This window comes from Wasmannia auropunctata, unplaced genomic scaffold (genome assembly GCF_000956235.1).
Source record: "Wasmannia auropunctata unplaced genomic scaffold, wasmannia.A_1.0 LD336060.1, whole genome shotgun sequence".
NCBI lineage: Eukaryota > Metazoa > Arthropoda > Insecta > Hymenoptera > Formicidae > Wasmannia > Wasmannia auropunctata.
This window is the reverse complement of record NW_012026830.1, coordinates 611,981-638,533: the sequence shown is the minus strand read 5'-3', so window position 1 is coordinate 638,533 and position 26,553 is coordinate 611,981. Positions and strand designations below refer to the sequence as shown.

Genomic DNA, 26,553 nt, shown 5'->3' with positions numbered 1-26,553 from the left:
ATAATTATATAATTAACTTGACGATTATACGACTGCCGATAATATTTGGAACGGTATAATATATATATTATATATGTTAATAATATTAATTGTTGGTAATTTGTTGATAAGATTATAATAATAGTTTAATTTGATTGAAGATAATATCGAAATCTCCGAAATAGTTTTCTATTGACTGGTAAGATGTCGCGACATGTATTAAAATCGTGGGAACGAAAGGCATACGTATGATATTTTTGACAAAAGCACTCGTGTGAAAAGCCTGACTGTGTAAAGTCTGACTTATAATTAGAAAGTAGATTTTTAACACACGTTTCAAAAAATTATTCAATGTGCTCTTTATTACGTTATTTCTGTTCGCTGATGTAATAATGCTGCATAATCCGTAAGTTTGTATTGCACTTAAATATATGTATACACTGCACATATGCAGCTGATTGAATAAATAACATATAATATATATTAACAAAGCCTTAACATTATATAATATTAACTTCGTTCATGCATTTATGTATTAAATACACACACAGGCAGCTGATCGAATAAATAACATATAATATGTATCTAACAAAGCCTTAATATTATTTAATATTAATTTTATTCATCGAGATAAACTTTACATTAAATCTTAACTAAATTACATCTTAATTACGAGCTTTCATATATATATATTTTTTTTCTCAGAAAAACATTTCATCCATTCTGTATAATAAGTGTATCACGAGCGATTTTTATTCGTTTTACAAAAATAAAAATTCAAATATATACTACATTACTTTTTCGAAATTAGCATTTTTAAATTACGTACTGTATCTATAGAAGAGGAGAGAGAGGTGAGGGAAGTGAAGTTTTTTTTTTTACGTTCGTCGCATTTTAATCACGCTATCACGTCTTCCAATCATTCGACTTTTTTTCGCAGACTACACCAATTTTATTACATCAATTTTAATAAAAATTATATGTAAGGTTCTTGTGCGACTCTATCTATCTATTTGTCAAGCAAGCGAAGATACCGCTAGAATTAGTGATTGAGAAAAGAAATCGGATACCTCGAAGCAACTGAGAAGATATAGATTATACTCTCTTTATCGGGAATGCCGTAATGCATTCGAACTCGAATTCCGCTTATTCATCCGAGGGCTTCCTGGACCGTGTCCAGCGGTTTGACCGTTGTCGGTACGGTGATGGTCATGTTAAGGACGGACGCGGGCGTCGTGACTTTGTAGATCTCTTTCAGCTCCTCCTTAGACAGGTTCTTCTCGAGCCAGTCGTTGATCACAGGCACGTTCTCCTGGTTCCACTTGGTCTCCTCGTTGATGATCTTGAGCGCCTTCTTGATGATGGCGTCCGCCGAGTCGAACTCGTCAATGTGCTCCGTATAGAGCTTGCTCACCATCTCGTAGCCGTCCGGCGTGTTGAATGACGACGTGGCGAAATTGACGATGCCGTCCCAGAGGAAGGTCTTGTTCTCGAACTGCTCCTTCACGGTGTACCAGTGGCTGTACAAGAAGGAGAACAGGGTCTCGTAGCCGGTCGCGCTGCCAGTCAGCATGCTGAAGATCAGGTGGATGTCCGCGTCCGTGAAATTCTCATTCCGGTTCAGCACGGCCACTTGCAACAGTCTGAACGCGAAAACGACGTGATATCAATACTTATTTTATCATCGATATTCATTCATTCACTTTCTCGAAATAAGGAAATTACCCTGTCTATATACGAAAAGTACGCACGATTGAACAATTAAATTAAACTTGCGCCAACGCAGGTTTATATATATATATATGTATATAATTTTTTATTCAAACGCATATTCAAACTTTTAAATAATCCATTTTATTTAAATTGAGCGAGTTTAAGTTTGTCAGGAACGACAAACAGGAAAATAATTTTTGAGAATTTTTGAGAATGCAAAAATCGCATTACTTGTTTGAGTGTGCGCTATGAGAAAAAGGATCAGTTTATTCGACGCTGAAAATTTAGCGAATATACTGACCTTTGGATCTTTTTCCCATCCTTCGGACACCCGGCGAGGGTCTTCAGTAGGTAGGTGCGCTCGTTTTGCTTTCTCACCAGACTGGTCTTCGGGAAGTTTATAACACGCTGCAATCCGAATTCCCATTCCTCGTCGGTGCCCCATTTGAACACGGGGCAAAGAAATTGATTGGCGACCCTGCAAAGTATAATTCTCGTCAGTTCAATAAAGTTTTTCGCTGTCGATAAAACGTGGATACTCTTATATTAATTTCGTCAAAAATATTTCAATTGAACTACATTCGCACTCAAGCGACTGAGTATGCGTATAGTAAATTCCACGAATAAATCAATAAATCGTTTGTTCTCGATTGATGATTTTGGATACTGACGGATTTCCTTTGTCCGGCTCCTCGTCGTCCATCCATTTCTTGAATTGATCCCTGGCTTCCTTAATGCAAGGCTGGTATCCAGCGCGACAAAGGAAGTTCTGCATAAGACCGCGCATGTGAGTCTTCCAGGAGGGTTCGTCTGGTTGCGAATTCTCTCCAAGTTCCAAGTAGAGAGGCTTCAATAACTTTTGAATGTACGCCTGAAATTAAATGTAGGTATTTTGTTTAATTACTCGTTAAATTCGGCTCTGAGAAATTAATGGACAAATTGAAGGAAATTGCGGCGAAATGACGATTTTATAAAACAAAATGCTAAAAGGAATAGAAGAAAAAGAAAAAAAAAATGAAAAAGCGAGGAAACTTATAGTTGAAGTTAACAAAGCAAGTGTATATATGTACTGTAGTTAACATTCATGAAGCTTATTACAGATATTGTGCGATACTATGTAATTTGGACAATCGATATTTAATGGACTGCTTTAAATTAAATAGGCTGTTTAATATGGGCGCATTCAACGTTGATTGTGTCTACTGCAAATTCCATTAGCGCTGAATATTGGATATTAACTACGCCTACTTAATTTTGCCATTTAATGCTGGCTATATGAAATATTGACGATTCTTTTGAATCGAAAAAAAGGTCAACGTGTACTTACCTCGAATTTCAAATATACGTCCCAGCCCTCGATCCGCCGACCGACGTGATGAATCATCGTGAATACCGGCTCCCAAACCACGTGGCTCTTCTCTTCCTTGAGGAAGAGAGTCATGTTCATCGCGATGCCGAAGCACAGCTCGCCGGCGTACGCCAAGTTCCATGCGTCGTGCAGAAGCTTCGCCCTGGTTAACGGAGGTATCTTCTCGCGGTCCGGCCCTTGCAGATATTGCGACAGCATCTTCCAGTTGCACGAGTCGTAGTTCACCGGGAACAACCCTGCGAAGTAATTATTTAGTAATTAATGTTATTAATTACTAAAAAGAAGAAAATAATTTTGTGCGCTTTATACAATTATGGCAAATATCTTAGATATCCGTAAATATCTTAACTTGATTTGTGATAACAATTTTTAAACGTTTATAGATGTATAGTATATTTGTAGATAAAATTTATAATTTTACAGGATGTATTGAAAGAACCAAATAAAATATTTAAAATATATTGAAATAGAAATCAAATTATTTTAATCGAAATCATTAAGAATGTATAATTTGCTGTTAGGAAGCATTGCGATGGTTTCTCATTGGAAGTACGCGCGAATATCCACCTACCAATTTCTTCGGGATTCACAATGATGAAATTTTCTTTGTCGGTGATGTCCGGGATAGTGAAATTCTTCGGTACATTTTCTTTTTTCAGCCATACGGTCGGTTTGGTGTTGCTGAAGTTCAATTTATCTTGCGCCTGCATCACGATCGGGATGTCCCACTGGTACGACACTTTCGCCGTGGATTCCGGTGGTATGTCTCTCAGATAAACTTTCTAGAAGCGCGAACAAGATGTTACAAAAGGATACGTACAATGAGATTTTTATCTTATTTTTGTTCTAGGAAAGATTAAGATAAAAATTTTTATGTATTATTATTTTTTCATTTATCAGTTCGTTCATGTAAATATAATTATGTGTAGAATGAAGTGACAAAAGCTTCAATAAATATGAATTAAAAAAATATAAGATCTAGACATTTTTAAAATTTAATATACTATGCAAGAATTGTAAGAGAATCCCAATAATTTAATAATCATAATTCAAAAATATAAAGTTCTGCCAGTTGGCGGAGTTAACGATCCGAGCATCCACAAATTAATTATTAAATCGAGTATATTTCATACTTTTCGTTGAACAAAACTCGTACGTGAATTACATACGGAATTGCGTCTTCTTCTAACTAATTTATGTATTTTCATAGGAGCGAGGCTCTCCTGCAAGTATTGCGCAACACACGCGTTTGTAACACACTAAACGCACTTGCGTCTTGCGACTTAGTCCTTGATTTTGTTATTGCTTTGGAACGATGCGATTATTGTAACACGTTGTTGTTTCAGAGTCTAAAAATGCTTGTTAATGCAATTAGTTAGGTATGCAAATATTTCTTCACGACCAAGCTTATCGATGTTTATGTTTCTCTGCTCGCGAAGAGTAATATATTTGTTCCGGACATAACATTTACAGTTAATTCGACGTGATTGCACATATTTATCATTGCACGCAATAATATTTTATCTTATTATTTAATTCAAAATGTACGTTAATGTTTTATATTATATAAAAATTATTTGCATTTTATTATCGAATTTCTTAGATAAGCGATAAAGATTTAATAATTTTTCCATTAGTTTTATTCAATAAAAGCATTTAACGTAATAGAATCAGTATTACTGGTCTCGCATTACTGTCTGTTAATTTCCACTGAAGTAAATGTAACTTCCGTTAACGCGAGAGAGGAATGCTTCAACCGCGAGTGAATAGCACATATACGTGGTCATCTCCACGTTGCTTTATCTGTGCGAAAATCACGTCTGTGCCTTCCCGCGTCGCGCGCGTCCTTGCGGGAAATAACGCTTTTGTCCAGCTTACCTGAGTGAGATTAATTTTTCCAGTTTCGTAATCGCGAATGACCGTGACCAACGGCACTCTGTCCCGATTGATCCACGAGGCGGCGATGCCGTTGATGGTCAGACCTGGCGGCAGACTATTCGTCATGTTCGCCATGGCGTCCAGGTAAGTGAAGATATCGTTGGCGAAGAAGGTTCTGCAATCTCTAAACACGCGAAAGGCACGATATTTCTATGTATAGAATCTGCGGCCGAACAGTTGTCGAAGAAAAGTAGTCGGGAAGCAGTGTGTAACAGAAATAACTTGAATAAAATTTCAATTACTTAGGGAAAATCTTCAACTATTTGAGAATTAAAATTATAAACAGTTTAATTTATTGCAATACTTTTGTATTGCAGGGAGACGGAAGTTTGCTTTTACATAAAAATGCTAAATTGTCGGAGATTAGAATCTGCTTCCCAACTAATTGACGGAGGCAATTACTACTCTTTCGATTGCTGATGGAGGAAATTCCTCACGCTTCTCTGGAACAGGTCGTGCCCAAGAGAGTAATTAAGCATTCGGAAAACCAATTCAGCTGTAACACCCAAGATTTGAAATAATTAATTTCATGAACCTACATAGTAGAGAGACTTATTAAGTAGACTTAAATTTTATTTAAATTATACACGCAACTATTTGTGTTCATAATTATTTTGTTCTTTATACTGTATGCGTGATACTCAAATTTTGCCTCAAAGGTCAGCTTCGTGAGTAATATATAAATTATAATTTATCTGTTTTATACAATTATTATAAATTATTGTAATTTATTCTAATTACCTTTAGTCCACGTTGCTTCTTGTCTGATGCCTGCCACTCTTGAGAAAGGTGCCGTCTGCGCAAATTCGTAGTACAGAGGGTACAACATTGTCATTGGCCATTTTCCTTCCATCTCGTTCGGATTGAGCTGTTTAAAATATACATAATAAATTTCTCGAAAACTAATGATATTACAGTTTTTAGTATAAAAATAAAACTAATAGAGCTCTATTAAAAATAAAACTTCTTTCTATAATATAATAATATTTTATAATGACATGCGAAAGCGTAAAAGATATTGCCACGATTATAAATGAAATGTAGACTCACATCGATTGTCGCCATGGATGCTAAGAACGAGTTAAGAGCTTTGTTAACCGGCGCATCGTTTCGACGATACGGCGTAATGGACTGGCCGATCCACTGATAGAGAATTTCATTCGCAGTGGTCCAGAATAGAGAACTACTGAGTTCACTTTCCCTGAAAGAAAGATATTTTGTTATTATATAATATTCTATACTTATATCGTAGATATGTAAGATTATCCTTGTAGATTTTTATGTACTTGAAGAACATGAGGCCCCAATTGTCGGAAGCTTTAGAAGTGGTGTACACGGGAATCGCCATGATGTCCAATTTCGGTAAACCGAGGGAGCTGTTGAAGTAATCTTGGAAATAATTAACGATCCTCACAACTTTGTTGGGGACATTAAGCAGCGACTCCATGAATTCTTTGCGGCCCCAAACTTTCACCTGCAGCCTCTTTCCGTTTATCTCATTAATCTCGTTCGTGGGCTCGATGTTCTGCAGATCGGATATCACGAGGGCGAATTGATTCGTTGACATTTGAGGTGTCTCCGCGAACTCTTCCTCGATCTTGTCAGACGACTCGCGCCGAGAGCTTAGAGAAAAATGTGACGGAAGTGTAAAGGTAATATTTAATTATCAGCAAACTTGCAAAATTAAGACTGACAATTTACCGAACTTAGAATGGATATTTTTTACACTTGGAAATCGATGGAGCCCTAATGTGATATTCTGGGATTTAAAGTTCAATATTAACGTTTTACATACATTGCTGGCGTATTCGTGAGTGCCGTTAGACCTTTAGGATAAAATACACTGAGCTTGAAAGTCGTTTTATAGGGTGGTTCGTCCATGCAGGGGAACATCTTCTGCGCGTTGTCTAATTGTAAACGAGTGGCGATGAAGGGGCTGAAAAGAATAAGATAGAAGATAAGCGGTGTAAATTTCATTGCCATTCTCATTGCGTTATTGTTACATTTTATTTATTACGAAAAATTTGTCTAGATTTTTCTTTAAAAAGATTTCTTCATATCATACAAACGGTTTTAAATTCTGTAAACTATGGATCACACGCTATTATTCGCGAAAAATTCAAAGCAATCGTTTGTTAATTTTACAACTTTTAAATTTTGATTTGAAAAGTAACAGAAAAAAATTGTTACTGCGCTTACTGGTTTCGACCTTTGGAATCCATGTACGCGCTTTTGTAAAGGCCAGTAGTCTCATTAGTCGTGAGATTTCCAAAGTACGTGATGTCGATTTCGCAGGCACTTCCATTCTTCAGCATTTGTTCCAGATAAACGATGTACCAGGCTTTTCTAGTCACCCGTTCGGTCCTTGCGATATTGAAGTATTTTAAATTGTCTTCCATCCTGTGTCACAAACATGACAGAAAATGAGATTCTATTACAATTTTAAAGCTCATAATAAACGAACGAGTGACAAAATAAAAAAAATGTTCCTCTATTAATTCTGCTATTATCATTATAATACAAATACAAGATGATAAAAATTACTACAACTATACATATATAAGAGTTGTTGATAAAAATGCATTGACTGTGCAAAAAGTTAAATCGCTAAATAACATTTTACATTTAAATCACGAAACTCTTGTATTGAAACTATAGCCTAATTATGACTATAGTTACATCTCATCTGCTTACGCTTCATCGTCCGGCAGTTTAATCAGTCTGACGTTGACTACCGAAATCTCAAGATTCGGATGGACGTTCAGCGTTATCCTGTCGCTGGTCTCGGTCCAGGTGAGATTGATCTTGACACGACCATTAAACTGGTTGCTCTCGATGAAGGGTATTTTGATGTCCACGTGATAACTAATCGGCCAAACTTCTTGCGGTAATCGATACTGACGCATTTTCGAGTAGTAGATATCGTTCAGATCGATGCTACGCTTCCATCGGCCCTGCGATCAAACGAGCAATTTTTTTATTTCGACAGTTGTTGGATGACGATAAGTTTCTTAATTCTTCATTGACACTATACTTCGACATCACTGATGCTTCGAGAAAGACCGGATGATATCACCGACAGTAGAACGACTCCCGACAGCAACGTCGACCACATCATGGTGAATGGTAGAGAGTGAACCTGAATCGGTAGTTGGTGTTCAGTGCAGTTATTTAAACGTCCACTTGTTTACGACAAAAAGCTGTACGTTTGAAGTTAATTCGATATAAAGCAGTTTGGAGGAGTCCAGTGTCACAGTAGCAGTCAAGATCTCCTAACAAGAGATCTTGATAAAAAATTAATATATTAAGCTGAGAAGAATAATTTATATTAAGCATTTTATATTTATATTTAGAATTTTTAAATTTGGATTATCGCTGAATTAATTAAAATAAATCGGAGATAAAATAGAACTATTATATATGTGTAAGGCCAATTTTTTAACACACATTTTTTAGTAGTTTAATCGACCTTCTTAAGAATTTAAGAAAAAATTGAATTTAGAATTTAAAAAACTAAATTTTTTGTTTCAAAATTCGAAAGAAGATCAAGTTGTATTTGCACACTTCTCGGTTGTAACAATCTTAATAAAATTTTGTACTGCTTCTATAAGCGGAGTATTCTTCGTAGAAGGGATTTACTTCGCGGAAAATCGCGGCTTAATCGATTCCGGGTGCTTACGGCGTTATCCTCGCGTGCACGCCTGAGGGACGCAGAGGACGATCTGTCAGCGGCGCGCGATCACGGTTCACCGAGAGGCCGGGTATCACCCGTATCACCGCACCGCCGCGCCGGTTGACCTTGATATCCCTCAAAGAAGATGCGACTTCCTCCTGGGAGGAGTCCGCGGGAGGAGAATCTCCGGAACGACCGTGTGACAGCGTAGCCGGGCGTGAACTGTCGCGTCTGAAACTGATCGTTCTCATCGTTCGCGGTTGGCCTGGGGTCGCCGAAAAGCGACGGAAATACGCGGAAAAACGCACCGGTGCCAGTCTCGCGGTGACGTAACAGCTCGGGGGAATCGGAATTCAGGTCCACTTAGGGCAAATGGATCGTCCATCCATTATTCAATCTGGCGATCGCGGCCGTCGTCGCTGAAGGGGAGCCTAATCGCGGCGGAGTGTCAATCCGGACGACGTCAACGGCCAATCTGGTGCGGGTCCGGCGGTGTCGGTCATCAAATGGGGAACAAAGTGCGTCTCGGGCATCGCCTGTTGCAAGGACCTTGGCGCCATTGTGCTCCCCTTTGGGGTACCCTGGTGCCAGCGTACTTGTCTGTATACTGCGTCGCTATCGCCCCACGGCGACACGTGCCGTCGATCTGCGTGCCGGCTCCTGGTACCGACCCCGGACCAAGCCCAATGTGCACTTGGACCACGACACCATATCGCCTTAATTGGACTTGATGGAGTGTTTTGTCCGCGAGTTCTTCTCTCTCGCGGGGCTCTCGTGCAATAACGGGGTCAGTTCTAAGCTGCAATCGAGAATGCGATAATGCTATACATTTGATAATGTTTCTTGATAATGTAATTATCTCTGTATAATGTCTTAAACATTTTAAAATAATTGACGGGAATGCGGAGACCATCTTGTATTGGTATTACGATTGCAAATTGAGAATGCGGTAAATTAATTTGATTTGGTAAATTTTTCAATGTCCATTATTGCGTAATTAGATTTTGAAAAAAGCTCTGAAAAAATTAAAATCTACACGGAAAATATAGCACAGCTTTATGGAAACAAACAATATATTATGTGAAAAATAATAGAAAATAATTATTTTACATTAAATAAGTATCATTATTTAATGATATTTTAATGTTCTAATTGCAATTAAGATCTTATATAACGAAAACAAATAATAAAATATGACAAATAATAATATTTTCTTGCACTACTGATTCTCTTTTATTCCTGTTTATTTTTAATTCTCTTTTTAATCATCATGGTTTCATAAAAATCAAGGAAAAAGAACTTGCCTCATTCTTTAGATGCTGCATTATCACGCCGGACTTCGTTCCACGTGTCACGACGAAGAGGAAGGCTGTAAGGCGTGCGAAAAAGTTTCCGATAGCGGCTCTAATCGCGAATTATGGCAGAAGCGCATAAGGATAAGGAGCGGAACGAACGGTTGAGAACGACACGGAGAGCTGACGAACGAGGAGCATAAGTGGGAGGGGGCACCCGCAAGTGTTTCTCGGCCAACATCCACGCACGGCACCGCAAGGTAGAACAGCTAATTGCAGTTGTACCTGCGTCACCTGTGCGCCGTCGCGCTCGCGAATTCGTTTCCGCGTTTCGGAGTCGTTCTCCAAAGTCGCCTTTTCGCATTTTCGCGCCTTTCGTTTGCGTTCTTTCTTTAGAATATCCTCGCGAATTATTTCTTCAAATTGCAACGATGCGACGAGGCTCCGTCAGTAGTTGGCAGTCCTATGGAATGCGAAATTGTAAGTGATAACAGCTGTTTTTTTGCCTTTGCCGTCGTTGCTTCCATGCATCTAAACGTTTCGTTGATGGAATTATACTTAAAATACTAATCTTTTCTATTACAAGAAACTACAATTTTTAATAGTATTTCTTCTTTATTTAAATCTTAAAAGTTATATCTAATTTTAAATTAGTTAAAAATATTATTATTAAATATAATATAAAAGTAAAAGGATGTATAAACTGAGATGTATTAAAATAGACAATTAACTAAACTGTGGAAAATTATACCACATTGAGTATTAATATTTTTTAGATAAAAATGCCTTCAAAAATATACTTTTACTATAAGTACATATTCTTTTGTTTAAAGCTGATTATTATTACAGGAAATTAGACATTTTGTGTTGATAATTATCGTTGTAATTAATTATTATTTCACACACCGTTGATAAATATGTCCATTACTCCAATTATTTCAATCATTATTAGTTACATTTGTCAATCAAACATTATTTACATGCACCGTCATATCTTAAATACTCGAGGAATAATTTTTGTTTTTATCAAATCCGTCCTTTATTTCAGATTTCTATTCGAAATTCGGTTTTGAGAACAACATCAAATTAACTTATTCGGATTTCGCTTTATCATCAAATGTTCAAATATGAAATTGCTTATATCAATATGAATATAAATATACCGTAAATTAATCGACTAAATTAAATCGTCGCATCGAACCGCTGCAGCAAGTTGATGGTCGAATTTTTATAACGATTGTAATCGTATGTGATTTTGAGTGTATGTTTTTCGATCTTCTATTCAGCGCGAAACTTATAAGAACTTATAATTTACCACTTATTTATTCAGTAATTTACGTAATTTTTATTTTATTTATTTGATTATAATAAATATTTATTCAATAATTTCCGTAATTTTTATTCCATTTATTTGATTATAATAAATTAATAACAATTTCTCTGAATGTCGGATTTACATTCCTTAGAACTTTATGTTTTTTACATTTTTATTTATTGCAAATGCATGTACATCGATATGTTATTCTTAAGTAAATCAGTCAGCTAAACAATTCAATAAAGAAACTGTTAAATAACTCAATCGGTTGTATTCAGGCTTGTAGATGTTCCACGTGTTAAATCATTGTAAATTCAACAAAATTGTCTCTCGGAACAAATATGATTATTTTAAAATATGCAGATGCATGCACGTCGGAGCGGTGTCACATCAATTTCGAGTATTTTGAAATAATTTTCCCGTACTCTTAATTATGTTATTACTGATGCTATCTGTTCGCCGCGTTACATGCGTTGCCAACTTGGAGGTTACCTTGGATATTCACTCGTGATACCTTTAGTTATACTATTGATGTTATTGCGCGAATTTTTGCCGACATTTCTCGTTAATGTTGCAAAAAAAGAGAATAACTTCTATTGGAAATTAAATTGCTACGTAATATTTTTGTATAAATTAATTAAATATACCACAAAATTTAATTCTATATAAAAGATATAAATAAAAAAATATACTACCTGATCCTTTTCCGTTTAATGTCAACGTTTACAAATTTTACTATTTACTTTCCAAATTATATTAATAATTGTATCGGCATATGATTAAAGAAATTTTATACCTGAGTTCTCTCTACCTCTCTCTCTCTATTTTAGCTTAGCATTTATCGAGAATACAAAGAGTTTGTTTTAAACTTCTCTTTCTATATCTTTTTGTCTCGGACAAGTATTAAGATATTGGCATTTATTTACGAGACAGTCACGTTTACATGGTGTAACGAGAAACATGATTTATCATAGTGAACGTGTTACAATGAGATATGATAATAGAAAATTTGCGAACAAACAACTAATAAGAATATTGTTTGAGCAAGTAAAGAATAAGAAGATTAATTAATTGTAATAAATCTGTAGACAGCGATTAATTCCAATAATCAAAAGAAAATTAAATATTACGCCTTTCGGTTCGCTTTATTCGGTTTCGAATATCGGGCTTTAGATTCTTAGCAAAATGCATAATGCGTTTTGTTAAAGATAATTTTTTTTCGATTAATGTAATACCTCAAATTTTAATTGTAGGTACAAGCAATGCTCATTTCTTGCGCTACAGTTTTCTGTGACGGTACGGATTTATTCGATTTCACTGCGTTTACAACTTTATAGCATTCGATAAAATGCAGTATTGCAAATTTTACTTGCACGTTCTCACGCTCTCATTGTCAGTGCGATAGTAACAGCGTTGTCCAATTGTTAAGTGCGCTTGTTTCTGTTGTGTAAATATTCCTCGTTAGAAATTACGCCCGCTAAAAATCAATGCGGACTGTCGCCGGCTAATGCCATGCGAACGGCACCGATACGAGCGTTATCAGCGCGACGGCGATTACGCGAATGCTGGACTTGATACGTAGTCAGCACGAGGTGCACGAGCAGGACCTTGAAAACCGCGTCTCCTGCCGCGTTCACAGGCCTATCGCGGATTCCTGCATCACGGGGAACCAATTTCGATGACATCATCCGCACGTATTCCGCGTTTCTAGCGTTGCACTACTAACGCAAAATTCGTCACGATGCGATGGATGCGCTTTCAGATAATTGCGATTCTTTTTTTTTTCAAAATTCATACGGAAAATCATACGGTACGCTACGCGCTTTGACTCGTCGATTGTTCGCGCTGTTTACAAGCTTCTCTATAATTTCCACGATTATTTTAATTGCTCTAAAGGTTCTATGATTTAATCGATTGATCATAAAATGGAAATTACTAGTCTCGATTGTGGCAGTTTGTTAGATTTCTAAGAAAATAACTCTGCCTATTAACTGAAAGGTGTGTACGTTTGAGAAAAACGTAATCTGAAAAAAAGAAGTTTTTTGTCTTTATAATTATAGATTAATTTAAAAATTTTTTTTACATCTATAAATTTACATATATAAATTTTTTACATCTTTATCTTTCTTTTATTCTTCTTGTTATATTATTTATCTAGTTTATCTCTGTCAGTTTCCTTTGTAATTGTAATATTTTTTAAATAAGTAATCATAAGAAATAACAATTTTTTAAATATTTAAATCGACCAGCTATTTAAATCTTTAAATATTTAGCTAGAAATTAGTTTTTAAAAATGGATTGTAATATAAAAAAAATTTCATAACGTATGATGTTAAAGAAAAATTCATACATTCCAGCTTCTCTTTCAGTTTCTCTCAAGCTCTTTAATTTATCTAATTACAAGGAAAAATTATATTGTTTATTTAAAAAAAGGTAATAATATTTCAACAACTTGTAACATTTACAACTTGTCAAATAGCGTGTTATATGATCGGTACGATTGATGGCCAATTTGAAAGTGTTACAGCCTATTAAGAAGGAACAATGGCTACCAATATTGAGTGCGGCAATAAATATGCGCATCTTTTTAACGCGCGTTTAATACTTTTAGCTGACTGCATGATGCAGACATACGAGGGTAATACCGCATTGCCTCCGCCCTGCGAGGAAATTGTCCACCAACGAAAGGGTGGGTGGTTTTTAACGTACAAAAAAATTCTCTCCTTCATTGTCCTGTTCGTAATCGTTGTGGTCGTCGCCGGTCTGATCGGATGGAACATTGGCACAATGCCCAAAACGAGAGTGAGTGATTGATCATAACGCAGATTATGATATCAGTAATTTAGTATTATATCGACGATTGATATTTTATTATGGTAATTTCAAACGCATACTTTCTCGAGGAGAAAATTAAAACTATAAAATAGAAATTCAATTATTGATCCGATTTTTTATATTAATTTGAAATCACAATTATATTTAAGACTATTCGAATATAACAGAAATTATTATTATTTTTACAACATTACTATTTTATTACTTTCAAATTTTATTATTAAGTCAGTCTTGTCTGTAATTAGACAGCTGTCTGTCAGTGAAATTGTTTTACATTTTGGCTTCATATGCAAAATAATGGAACATACCATCTCTATTTAATAAGCACTAATAATTTATTTCAAGCTCTGCGCTTTCTGTTAATTAGATATACGATCCATTAGCCCTTATTGAGGAGGAGGTGGAGGAAGGGGAGGATGACGTGACGGCCACAATATCGCCTTTCGTTCATCCCACGAGATATAGTCTCGAGTTGACGGTGTCGAACGATGTCAACGTGACGTCGAAGCTGAAAGGGCGAGTTGTCATCGAATTTCGCGTGGATGATACAACGCCATTAAACCAATTGTCTCTGAATGCGAGAAACATCACGGCGACACGTTATAAGTTGTCGCTCATAGAAGAGAACGGTGCGCGTGCGAAAAGGAGGCGTAGGAGACGCGCCGAGGAGAACGATACAGGCGGCCAAGGAAACGCTGGTACTTTCTTTGAAAATTTCAGATAGATATCCATTAATATTTCTTATCAAAATTATTTTTGACTTTCTGGTTCTTGTAATAAAAAATATTTCGATAAATGTATGACAGAAATAGATGATATATGAAATAATATATTATATATTAATAATATATAATAATAATAATATATTATATATAATATATTATAATAATATATCATAATAATATATTATATTAAGCGAGAAATCGATTCATTTCAAATCATTCAATTTAATTATTCGATTTAATCCGGCTCATGTACGTAATGATTAACCAATTGCTTTAAATAAGTGCGCGTGCAAAAAGTTTATGTCACTTATAGGTGCTATAACTGAGACTTGTGTTCGTTAAATTCGGATCGTAATCTATGTCACGAGTTGGTGCTTGTTCCATTTGGCTTGTAATCTGCACCGCGAATGTAGCACCCGTCATTATAAGGCAACGGGTTAATGTACGGTTTAACAAAGCAACAGATTTCTGGTAGCGAAATAATGCGCGATAAGACGACGACTAGCCTGCAGCTGCGCCAATATCTAGTACAATAGCGTGCAGGTGGTCAATTGCGTATCTCTCGTGATAAATCCCAAAATAAGAAGGAGAAATATAACTTAATTCGCACTCGTCATTTTAAATGTCTTACGTAATTGAGCTGGTTAAATCCAGTTTCATTCTTCGGTATTGTATTGTATAAGAAAAGAAATTAATGTAATCGGTGGATCATTATTTGAAATTTGTGTTTCATTATTTCATTTGGAAGAACAATTACGTAATCGATTATGTTTTATGCCGGACAACGGTCTGTTCAACAGCAGACAATGCCACCACTTTGGCTCCCACTGTGACGTCATCTCCGCAATTGGAAAATCAGGAAACAACGCGCGTCGCTGTTACGGATTATCCTCTAGGAAACGCGACCGTTTCGGCCAACGAAACTTCTCCGATGACGAACGAGAGCTCGTCCGTGCCCGATGAGAAAATTACGGTGACTACGAACGCGACGACGACGTCTGGACCGGTGATGTTCGCCACGGTAACTTCCGGTAACGGTAGCGCAACCAACGACGTGGAGATCCAACGATACGAGGTGGATGCTAATAACGGATTACATGTGATATATCCGGCCGTCGACATAAGTCCGGGAATGTATAGCTTAGAGATCGATTACGAGGCTCTACTTGACGGCAAGGCGATTTATTCGGCGAGCTTCGGCGAGTCCGGCGACGGAAAGTGAGTTTTTTTTCTCGTAATTATGCTAAAGAGAATCAATTAATTAATTATTGATCGCACTAGAGTTAAAATACTTTGCAAAAGATACAGCTACTCACACTGTACTAATTAAAGAAATTTTGTTTTAAATTACTAAAGAAGTTTTCTAGAAGCTTGCTATTTTAAAAATATAATTATTAATATTCTTTTGATAATATAAAAATGATTAAAAAATTATATTTTTTACATTTGATCCTCTTTCTATCTTTTCTGCTTTATATTAAGACTTTTCACGTTTAGAATATTTAATATTAATTACGTAAGTATATGTTAAAAAAATTACCTCAAGTATTATTGCAATAGTTATGGTATCCTTTAGGACTATTCCTACGTGCCTGCTTAATAGGGGCAATTTTTTAGATAGTTTTATATATTCTTAGTAGATCGTTTATCGGGACGTGGTTGAAACCTGTCGGAGCCTCGCATCTTTTGCCTATCTTCGACGACGTGAATCTCAAGGCTATCTTCTCGGTGTCCGTGGTACATCCGCGCGAAATGAGAGTCCTGGCGAACATGCCTCTCAATATCTCCAAAGACGTGTGAGTGTTTCATACTGTTAATTACAGCTGTGTCAACGTTAGCGTGCTTAGAAGACTTATATCGGTTGGGGATAGCAAAACTGTCCGGTTTTATTATTGCTTCTTCAACTGATAGCTTCTTAATTGGAAATAGAATGAAAAACGTGAAATAAAGAATAGAAAAGCCTGCATGCGCAACTCTTATCATTTCTACGTGGTAATTTTAAAACGTGCTATCAAGCTTCACAGTCTTTGATCAATTTGCAGTCCGATCTTTTTTGTTTTAAATTAAAAAATGCGCCTAAAAAGTTATGAACTGTTAAAATAAGAGTTTTTATCAGAATGTAAGTTTGATTTTATCGGCAATTACCTGTAATTTCTCGTGTCATTTGGTCTTCCATTTTCCCTTCCCACGTAACAAATTTTTATGCGGCGAGGAAATCAATGCGATTTGTATATTTCAAGATCGGATGATCAAGTGATCGACATCTTCAGCGATACTCCGCTATTTTCGCCTCACAATCTGGCTATCGTAATGGGCGAGGTTGAGTCGTTAGCCGAGACGAAAACGGGGCTCGATAACGCGACAGGGGTGACATTCTGGGGCGATCCGAAGAGGCGATCACGGGGAATTTACCTTCTCGACAAACTCGACCAAATTGTTGTACGTTTGAACGACATGTTCTCGATGCCTTATCCGCTACCGAAATTGGATATCGTCGCATTACCGTCGCGAATCATCGATAACGCCGGAAGCCCGGGATTAATATCATTGAAGTAAGAGAAATCATAGCGTTATTTTTATGTACAAGAATAATTAGATTATTGCGAAATTATTTCGCTGGAAAAAATTATAATTTTCTCAGAGGGATAATAAAATTTCATTTTTAAGTGCATTAACTTTAACTATGGATTTTACATAAATCGCATTTTGATTTTAATTTAAAATACAGAATTTTAAAAAATCAAATTAATTAAAAATTATTTAGTTGTAAAAGATCTGACAAAGAAATAAAATTTTGTGTTATAATCGAGCAGAAAATACCATTAGAATCATGCTGAATTGGCATAACATTTAATAATAATAATATCACTACTTTTGTAACAAAGGTAAGTTAAAACATTATTTCACGTAATATTTCGATGGGCGCGGTTTGTTTTTAATTTTTTCTTATAGAAGGTAATTTTTTAAAATGATAATCCATTATACTCTACAATCGCTCTACATTCGATGTCGCGTTACATCAAGCTAAATTGTTTTCAAGGCAATCGCTCTTCTACGCCGCGGATCGATCTCCCATGGTCACGAAGACGGATGCGTTAAGCGCTCTGATAAGCCTGATAGGAGAACAATGGCTGGGCGGCGTCGTGAACATGAAGAACTGGACGGACATTTGGCTATTTGAAGGCACCACTCTGTATTTGCGACACGCGATAATCGAGAAGGCACATAATTGGAATAATATTTGCAACATCCATTAACTCTAAAAACACATACCGACGTTCGACAAACAGTATTTTATGCGGAAACATATGTTAAATCATATTAAAGCTGTGTGCTTTTAAAGTTATTAATATTAAATTCTACGTTAATTATTTTAAAAAGGTAATATGAGTAATTAGAAAAAAAGAATTTGATCTACACGGTGCCAAATTTTTTAATAAAGAGAACATTCAAACATAATAAAATTTTTCACATACAGTAGAGTGTACAGAGAAACAAAATTCTTTATACAGGAAAAAAAATTTTGATTTTAATTTTACAATTATTTCTATACTCTTTATTTTATATTAATATTAAAAATTAAACTGTTTTTATTTTAAATTAATTTAAATTTCAGTTTGTATCCACGTTATCTTTTTAAAATAATTGATTTACATTTGATACTGTCTACGTAAGGAAAAGATACTTGCCTCAGTACTTATCTTCTCTCGCCGAGGAAAGCAAAGTTTTTATGAGATTCTATTTTCAGATAGATTCGTCACTGGGTTCCAATCATGCCTTCCTCGCTAACGTGCAATGGGACGCCATGGAAGAAGATGGTTACAGCGTTTCGAGGCCGCTGCAATCGAACGTCAATCCTCTCCATTTGGATTTCTCGGATGACGATGCTCGAGATAAGAAAGGTAAAGGTCGTCCATCAAATTGTTCCTTTTTGATTCGAGCTTCTAATATTTCCAAGTATCAATAATATATTTTGCTCCTGATACTGAATACTATTTGCATTAATATTTTACTCTCAATATTACAAATATTGCATATCGACACTTGAAAGTGGAGCTGTGACTATTCGACTTTAATTTGCGCATTTTAGAGATATTTCGCGAATTTATTACAAATAAATTGAATATTTTATTACAAATTAATTTTAATATTTGTAACTATTTAAAATTTGCATTATATATCTCAACATCAAATGATTCTGTAATAAATTGAAGATTTATATTGCTCTTCAGCATATTTTTCGACTTTTCACTTTTTCAATATAATCGTATTTATTCGATAAGAAGCCATGTGTCTTCTTGAACATGCGAACGCGTGAAATATTGTCGAATAGTCCGAGCTTTACTCGAAAGGCAGTATCGAATATATACGCTCTCGTAACGCCGCATAATGTGATTCTGCATTCTGACTGCTTCTTGTAGGTGCATGCTTGATTCGCATGTTGCATGGCGTGATAAACGATACCGCCTTTAGGAACGGCTACCGGAAATTCATAGCGAGGTGGTGGGTATATCACATTATCGTCGTTTTATCCTTCAGCCGGGCCGTCGTTCGTTCATTAATCGCGCGCGATTCCCGACGATCGACGTTTATATCACCCGCTCGCTCGCTCGCTCGTGCGAGCACCGTGATTCAGAGTCGTCGAAACGATAATCGACGCGTTTTACAGCGAGTTATCCCCGTCGGCTTTATGGTAATGCCCAGTCGTATGAATGTCACGAGCTGCCGACCATTATTCCTCATGCTTCTTTATCGGGGCTCGTTACATAAGTGCACCTATCACCCGATATACATATTTCGTTGGCATTGAATCGCAATGTCGTACGAAACATGCAAAATTTATACAATCTTGTCGCGTGATGTACGCGAGGAATGCGCGATGAACGATGTAGCGCTCGACCTTTCGCTGCGAAAGAGAGAGAGAGAGAGAGAGAAAAAAATGAAATTATTGTAAATTAATATCTTCAGGAACTATTCGACGGCGAGCGTCAACGACTTCTGGGAGACGATGGCGGAAGAAACTATCGGTCTACCCGCGGAAATCACGTTGTCCGAAGCGATGAACTCGTGGACTTCGCATCGTGGATATCCGATTGTCAGCGTCATGAGGAAATACAAGGAGGGCACCGCTGTCATTCGCCAGGTGCGTCCTTAAATACCGAAAAAACTGCGGGAAGCATCATAATTCGTATTAAATATGTTTCTCGATATCAAGTATTTATTACCGTCAATCATGTTGTATGTTGGCACAGCAAAGATTTACGTATGACCAATCACCAGCCGACACTCAACCGACGTGGTACGTACCGCTTGACTATATTAACAAAACGAGCAATGATTGGTCATCTCCGACAAAGACGTGGTTGCATTCCGAAACGGAAATGGTGGTGCAAAACGTTGGCGCTCAAGATTCCTGGGTTGTGTTCAACGTGAATAAAACAGGTTGGTTAAAGAAATATTTTTCTGAAAAAAAAAAAACTCAAACAGGTTGGTTAAAGAAATATTTTTCTGAAAAAAAACGCCCTTAAAAACTCAATTACGAAAAATTAAGGCATTTAGTAAAATCTTTCTTCACTTCTACTCATTTCACATGAAATTTTATTATACATTTCTTATGGAAAAAATATAGACGAGCAATTTACATTGTCTGGTAGAATAAGAAATATTTGTTTTATTTTCTATTTTAATTTACTTTTGACGTTTTTCTTTTTTTAGTAATTCCTTAAATATTATAACGCAATTTTTCGCAACAAATGACTCTTTTAACTTTCGTTCACGCGAAAAATAACTTCTTGGGCTAGAGAATGACGCATTAATTTTAATGTCCTTCAATTTAATGCGAAATTGCGAAACGGGAAGTGTCCGTTCTATCGTTATTAATTGCTTTCAAGGTTATTACCGTGTGCACTATGACGAGGAAAATTGGAAGCTCCTGACGCAGGCCCTCGAGGAAAATCACGAGGCCCTTCCGGCTGAAACCAGAGCGTCGCTCATCGACGATGTACTTGGACTCGCCGCGGTCGGCTTGACGAAATACGCGACCGCTTTCGACTTTATTAAATATATGCAAATGAAGGAACGGCATTACGCTCCCTGGGGTGCTCTGATGCGTCATCTGTTGAAGTTGAACGGTCTCCTTTACGAAACATCTGGCTTTAGTGCCTTTCAGGTAGAGTAAAAGAACAAACGAGATTAAAAAAGCATATCAATTTAAAAAAAAGTGTTTCGATAAATTTGTATTTGTATTTAACACTTAGGAAGTTATTAGCTTTGTAAAATATTTAATGAATATTTTGTAGAAAATATAGTATCTGCAAGATACAGGGATAGAGAGTTAAGAATAATTTAACCATACTTTGCTTGTAAACAATATTTAATACGATAATAAAAAGTTTATTGTGAAACTATTGAAAAGAAATTTAACAGAATTTATATTTAATGCTCTATTGTTATTCTTATTATTAAAGCAATAGACCTGCCAAAAGTATAAATGTCTAGAATTTAAAAATCTGGAAATTAAAATTTATATAAAAAAATTAGCAGTTTTAAATTGTTGCTCAATAGTAATGTGTGTGCGATTAAATAAGTTAACAAACGGACCGTTTACAGGAATTTACATTAAAGTTTACCTCGAAATTGTACTCAGACATGGGGTGGAAAATCGAGGAGGGATCGCGTCTAACTTTGACCGCTCTCACGATAGCGTGCGCGTTCGAGAATGCGGAATGTCTCGAGTGGGCCAGGACTCATTTTGAGAAACTGAAGGATCGTTCCGACGTAGACGAAGTGTAAGTTCGGCTAAAAACGCCTAATTTCTCGTTCGAAATTCGTTTTGATTTCCAATTTGAAAGCAAAACTTTGGGAACTTTTTTCGTTTCAGTGTACCGGCATACGCACGCGAAGTGCTGTACTGCACGATCGCAAGATACGGCACGCGAAACGAGTGGAATTACTTCGTCGAGAGGGTAAACTCCACCGCGGATCACGATGAAAGGAATCGCCTTCTTTCGGCGTTTGCATGCTTCCAGACGCCGTGGATTCTACAATCGTAAGTAGAAGGTCGTTAGTAATAAATAATACTAAAAATCATTAAATTTTTATTGTCCATCTAATTTCTATCTAACGATAAGTTGCAAGAAATAAAATTAATTCTAAAATTTCATTTTAGAATTAATTTTATTTCTCGTCAGGGCAAGATATTTAATATTGAAAATTAAAAAGTGTGAAAAATGAATTCAATAAAAATTTAAATGAGAAAATCCAGGCCCTCTCTACACGTGATTAAAAAATAAAACTGTTGAAGTATTAATTTTTAAAAGTATCCTGCAAAAAGTATATACATAATTTTGCCAGCATGTGTTATCGGGAATATAATTCGGGTTAACGTGTGTTAAGGATACTTAGCGAGATTCTCGAAGGGAAGATGTACGACGAGGACGAGGCGCAAAGGATCTTAAGAAGTTTTCCGCAAAATCCGGTCGCTGCGCAAATCGCCTACAAATTCGTGCAAAATAATTGGCAGGTTATCGTCACAAGGTATACTTTGCGACTCTCTAATCTCTTCGTCAAACTTGTAAGTAGATTACGATGTTCTCTCATGTCTCTGTTTAGATTCTCAAAATCACGTCCGATCTTAAAAGCTTTCGCGCTGGCGATGACGAACGGCTTGATCAGCGAGGAGGACTTTGAGGACGTAAGAGTGATTCGATATTAAAAATAATATTTTATATAGAAGTAGAATAGTACAACAATAATAATAACGTAATTAATGATAAATAGCTCTCATGGAGAATGTAATTTTTATGCCAATATTTCGAGCCTTTCTTTCTTCACGATATTGTTGCTAACATTTCGAAAGATATAAATCTTTTCGAATATTATATAAATTGCAATTGTGCAGCCTTTAACGTTTGACTCTTTAGTTTCAGACCTTCAGCGAGGATAATCTTGAAAGCATAAAGGTCGTGGGGTACACCATGGCGATGGTCGAGGCGCACGCTAAATTCGCGATAAAGTGGTTGAAGGAATCCTTGCCGGAGGTGCAGGAGTGGCTAACGGCGTACAATTCCACGGAGGTATCGGTATGAATATATAATTGCCAGATCCGATTCGGGGTGCAATAGAACGAGGGACAACGTGTCCCACGTACGCCCTGTAATCGATTCGCCTTAACCGCATATTCGCACGGCGCTCGGCCGACTCGCATGGCGAGAAAGAAAACTGCGCGAGACAACTTTTCTACGACAACAAGTTTTATTTTCTCCGTATGCTTTTGTCAAGCATGATTACAAAACCAAGCAACAAGAATCTCGTCCTTACATCGTGTAGCCTTAGAACGACGTTCGTTAGTACATAATTAGTTAGTAAGTACATATTTAACAAACGATATACATAATAATCGTATCTAACGGTGGTAATTATTATTTCCAATTTAAACTCCTCTCCCCCCTGCCCTCCCCCTGAATTCTCGCTCATGTTAATGGCGCTCTATTACTATACGGTATGCTCGTTTTATAACACACTATGTTACCGTTTTACAATAATCTATCCGTACCGTCCTTACACCCTTCTCTCGTCTTTTTAGCCTAACTCGTACTTTAAATGCGTTTAAGTGCGATACTCGCAAGCTATCAAATACGCAGTTCAAGGAACTGCAAGCGACGACTTATCGTCGCTGCACGATTGGGACTCGGGCCGTTGGAGATTGAAAAACCGAGGCCCGGTATTAAAATTGCAGTTCTAAACACGCGCACCTCGCGCATGTCGAGGGCCCTACGAGACGAGTTAAAGTCGCGGAGCTGCACAGCGCCGATTTTATATATATGCCTCGGCGGCGTCCAAGCCACTTTTCACAATGCATTTAGCGCTAAATGCGACCTTTTCTTAAAAGCCGCGTCTCTGCGCGCACTTTACAAATACGCACGTTTAACGCCAAATGTGTGCAGCCGCCTGTTTTTTCACTTCTATATTGAGAAAAATATATCCTCTCGGGCTAGCTACAAAAATGAAATTAAAAGTTAGTCGCGTACAACGCTAACTGTGACCGTAAAATTTTCATTTTATGTTATGCGTTATGCGAGAATCTCGTATTGAACTCAGCGCATTTGGTGCTAAATGCGCATTTATCTGTCGGCAAATAAAATTTCTCGATACACGAGAATTATTCAAAAAATGTTTTTATTTCCCGGTCTCTCATATACGCTGCAGAGATTATTTTCGAAACGAGACGTATCTACTTCTAACGAAGGACTGTATTGCGCTCGAAGATTTTTTTCAATTTCACTGCGTCAACAATTACAATTTTGTTATTAAAAACGCATACTTCGTATGTTTCTCGCAAAGAAGATCTATAAATCGGAGAGATCAAGATTTTTTTCTTCGGATAATTATAAATAAAATAATTCATTTGACATCAACACAGATATAAAGGTTCTCTTTTACTTTCGGAAATTTTGCTTCATAGGACACGTCTTGTCTCGTAAATAATCCCTTCAGTTAATCGCTTGGAAAAGATATCGATCGTTTATTGTCTTCATACAATTCACTCGATTTTATCAGACGCATTATTATCGGTGTTGCGTGTGAGCGCATTGTCGACATTCTAAAACGATCGCATATACCTACGCAACAATCGACACGGATAAAATACGAATTATTAGCATTTCGTGCGCGGTTTCAAAGGAACAAGCAAACAAACAGACGCGATTTTCATCGAATTCATTTCGCGGTTTTTAATTTCGCATTCGTTTCAAATGCGCGTTTCCTATGTCAAAAAGATATCCCGTTCCTCGTTCATTATATTTGGTCGTACCTTTTTTCCGCTGAGCGCTCTTTTTTTTCTTTTTCTCTCCCGAATGCGGCGAGTTTCGCTCGGTGCATTTAATGCGATTCCTGTTTGATCCTTTGTACGCGAGCGTTGAGATAATTCCGCGCTCTTTTCATCGTGACCAAACGCTAATTAATGGCGCTCGAATTTTCGATAATCCTATATCGAGCATTAATTGCTGTCGAAAGCGGCGTAAATCGAAAGGAAATCGCGAGCAAACTTTTCTAGCGATTGTAAATTTTGATGTAGACATAAATAATGCAGAAAGGCGAAACGTATCACGACACGGTTATTACGCCATGATGAAGGGTTAAAAAACGTTGCCACCGATTGCGCAGAATCTTATATGTGACAAAAATTATGATAAATAAAAAGATGTATTCTCTTATGCCTTTCTTTCATGAATCTTTCACTGACTTTTAAATCTTTCATTGGCATTTTAGTGTTACATTCAGCGTCGTTACTTTGATAAAATCCAAGCGGGTTTTATTTTATATGTAAATAATTTTCTACTCAAGAGAATTTTTACATCTTTGAAAAAACGTTAGTCTTTTCGTAATATAACGACATAAAGATTGTAAATTAATCATTTACTAAAGTTTAATAATAATATTAGTAATAATAATAGCTTCGAGAACAGTCATTCAATTGATAGTATTTAATAAAAATTATATATGTATACGTATACTTTTTTAAATATTAAAAACAACTAGCAGTGCGTAACTGGTCGTGAATTATTTCTCAAATCTTATCAGTCGTTATTTTCTGATGAAAACATTTCTGGTATCGCTTTAATCAAATGAGGATTGAATACATTATTTTGCTTCAATAACAAAGAATTAAAATTACTTTAAAAATTGCGAAATAACATATGTGGTAGTGTGTTATGCGTACGATGTATTAAAAAGCCCCATACAATTTTTCGGAAAGGTATCGATCTTATTTGAAAATTGTGAAAAAGGGCTCAATCGTTTATATAGCTTTTACTTACCGCTACGTCTTATTTACACGGTATTTACAACTTAATCCTGTTAAATAGTTTATTATCCTGTTAAATGGTTTATTATCTAAAATTCTAAAATATCTAAATGCACATACTCCATTCGCTCTATTTTTCTCTCTTTCGCTCTTGACTCTAAGACCATTCTACCGATCAAATATTTCGATCACATCGACGTGATTTTCGCAGTCGGCGACGTATGTTTGCACAGCAGCAGTACGCAACTCCATTACTTTTCATTTTAATGCTGACGTTGACAATAAAAAAATTGCTGAAAAATTTATAATACTAAAAATTAGTAGTTATTAATAAGAACTTTAACACACATTTAATCTGCAATACGAAATCAAAATGCCTTTTCAATTTATTAAACATGATCATTGTATCTATTAAATGTATGTAAATTATTTAACTCGTATGTATCTCGTTATTTATCTCAATTCTGCGTGTCTATTTTTGTTGAAATTGTTTCCTCTAAAACTTCTTCTATTATTTTAGATTTTTCGATGCTCTGTATTCGGACCGAAAAAATTAAATTGCTTTTACTATTATTTTTAACTAATATTATTTTAATATTTAATTATTATATAGTTAAATTTAGACAGTTATTATTTAATCAATTTTATTCTAAACATCGTTTTATCACTGTCGTGTTATCAATAAATCGTAACTAAATGTAAGTATGTGATAACTGAATTATGATGAAACAAAGAGCTAACTAAAATTCTGGTCTCTTAATTTTTTTCTGACAATTCTTCGGAAGCTGAAGCTAGCTGAAATTAGAACTCTGACACGTGTCTCATCGCACTAATCAGAGATGAAATGTTGTTATTCGCTATAAAATCGTCGTCGACGCGAATATTACCGATCACGGTGATTTTGTAACAA

At 36.1% G+C, this 26,553-nt stretch overlaps 2 protein-coding genes across 5 annotated transcripts; one reads left to right on the top strand and one right to left on the bottom strand.

Moving 5' to 3' along the window:
* Nucleotides 1–579: 579 nt before the first annotated feature.
* LOC105450512 (aminopeptidase N) lies at nt 580–8,768 on the bottom strand. The gene is made up of 15 exons (XM_011690372.1): nt 8,679–8,768; nt 8,034–8,138; nt 7,694–7,953; nt 7,199–7,399; nt 6,795–6,935; nt 6,286–6,621; nt 6,050–6,200; nt 5,741–5,867; nt 5,405–5,495; nt 4,940–5,123; nt 3,633–3,843; nt 3,020–3,297; nt 2,364–2,563; nt 1,994–2,170; nt 580–1,622 (listed from the first exon to the last, which is right to left on the bottom strand). Exons 2-15 carry the CDS (start codon nt 8,115–8,117, stop codon nt 1,130–1,132), a joined length of 2,934 nt encoding a protein of 977 aa, XP_011688674.1. The 5' UTR covers nt 8,118–8,138; nt 8,679–8,768; the 3' UTR covers nt 580–1,129.
* A 1,378-nt stretch (nt 8,769–10,146) lies between these two features.
* Nucleotides 10,147–25,053, top strand: LOC105450510 (thyrotropin-releasing hormone-degrading ectoenzyme-like). Of its 4 annotated transcripts, none has more exons than XM_011690371.1 (17): nt 10,147–10,444; nt 13,891–14,081; nt 14,482–14,812; nt 15,643–16,057; nt 16,480–16,635; nt 17,080–17,391; nt 17,880–18,060; nt 18,588–18,741; nt 19,261–19,342; nt 19,808–19,982; nt 20,092–20,281; nt 20,731–21,008; nt 21,449–21,627; nt 21,720–21,887; nt 22,235–22,375; nt 22,451–22,532; nt 22,762–25,053. In XM_011690371.1, the coding sequence occupies exons 1-17, from the start codon at nt 10,396–10,398 to the stop codon at nt 22,924–22,926; spliced, it is 3,249 nt and encodes a 1,082-aa protein (XP_011688673.1). In that variant the 5' UTR covers nt 10,147–10,395; the 3' UTR covers nt 22,927–25,053. The 4 variants fall into 4 exon arrangements, with proteins under 4 accessions (XP_011688673.1, XP_011688672.1, XP_011688671.1 ...); XM_011690370.1 differs by having other exon boundaries at nt 15,640–16,057; XM_011690369.1 differs by having other exon boundaries at nt 10,148–10,444; nt 16,477–16,635.
* Nucleotides 25,054–26,553: the final 1,500 nt, after the last annotated feature.

What these genes read in the sequence shown, in the direction of transcription:
- LOC105450510 (XM_011690368.1), top strand. Translation starts at nt 10,396, where the DNA reads ATGCGACGAGGCTCCGTCAGTAGTTGGCAGTCCTATGGAATGCGAAAT. An exon ending in CTGGCTTTAGTGCCTTTCAG is followed by an intron (nt 21,009 to 21,448) that starts GTAGAGTAAAAG and finishes GACCGTTTACAG; the next exon opens with GAATTTACATTAAAGTTTAC. An exon ending in CGTTCCGACGTAGACGAAGT is followed by an intron (nt 21,628 to 21,719) that starts GTAAGTTCGGCT and finishes TTTTCGTTTCAG; the next exon opens with TGTACCGGCATACGCACGCG.
- LOC105450512 (XM_011690372.1), bottom strand. Translation starts at nt 8,117, where the DNA reads ATGATGTGGTCGACGTTGCTGTCGGGAGTCGTTCTACTGTCGGTGATA. An exon ending in GATTCCAAAGGTCGAAACCA is followed by an intron (nt 6,936 to 7,198) that starts GTAAGCGCAGTA and finishes TATTCTTTTCAG; the next exon opens with CCCCTTCATCGCCACTCGTT. An exon ending in TGTGAATCCCGAAGAAATTG is followed by an intron (nt 3,298 to 3,632) that starts GTAGGTGGATAT and finishes ATTACTTCGCAG; the next exon opens with GGTTGTTCCCGGTGAACTAC.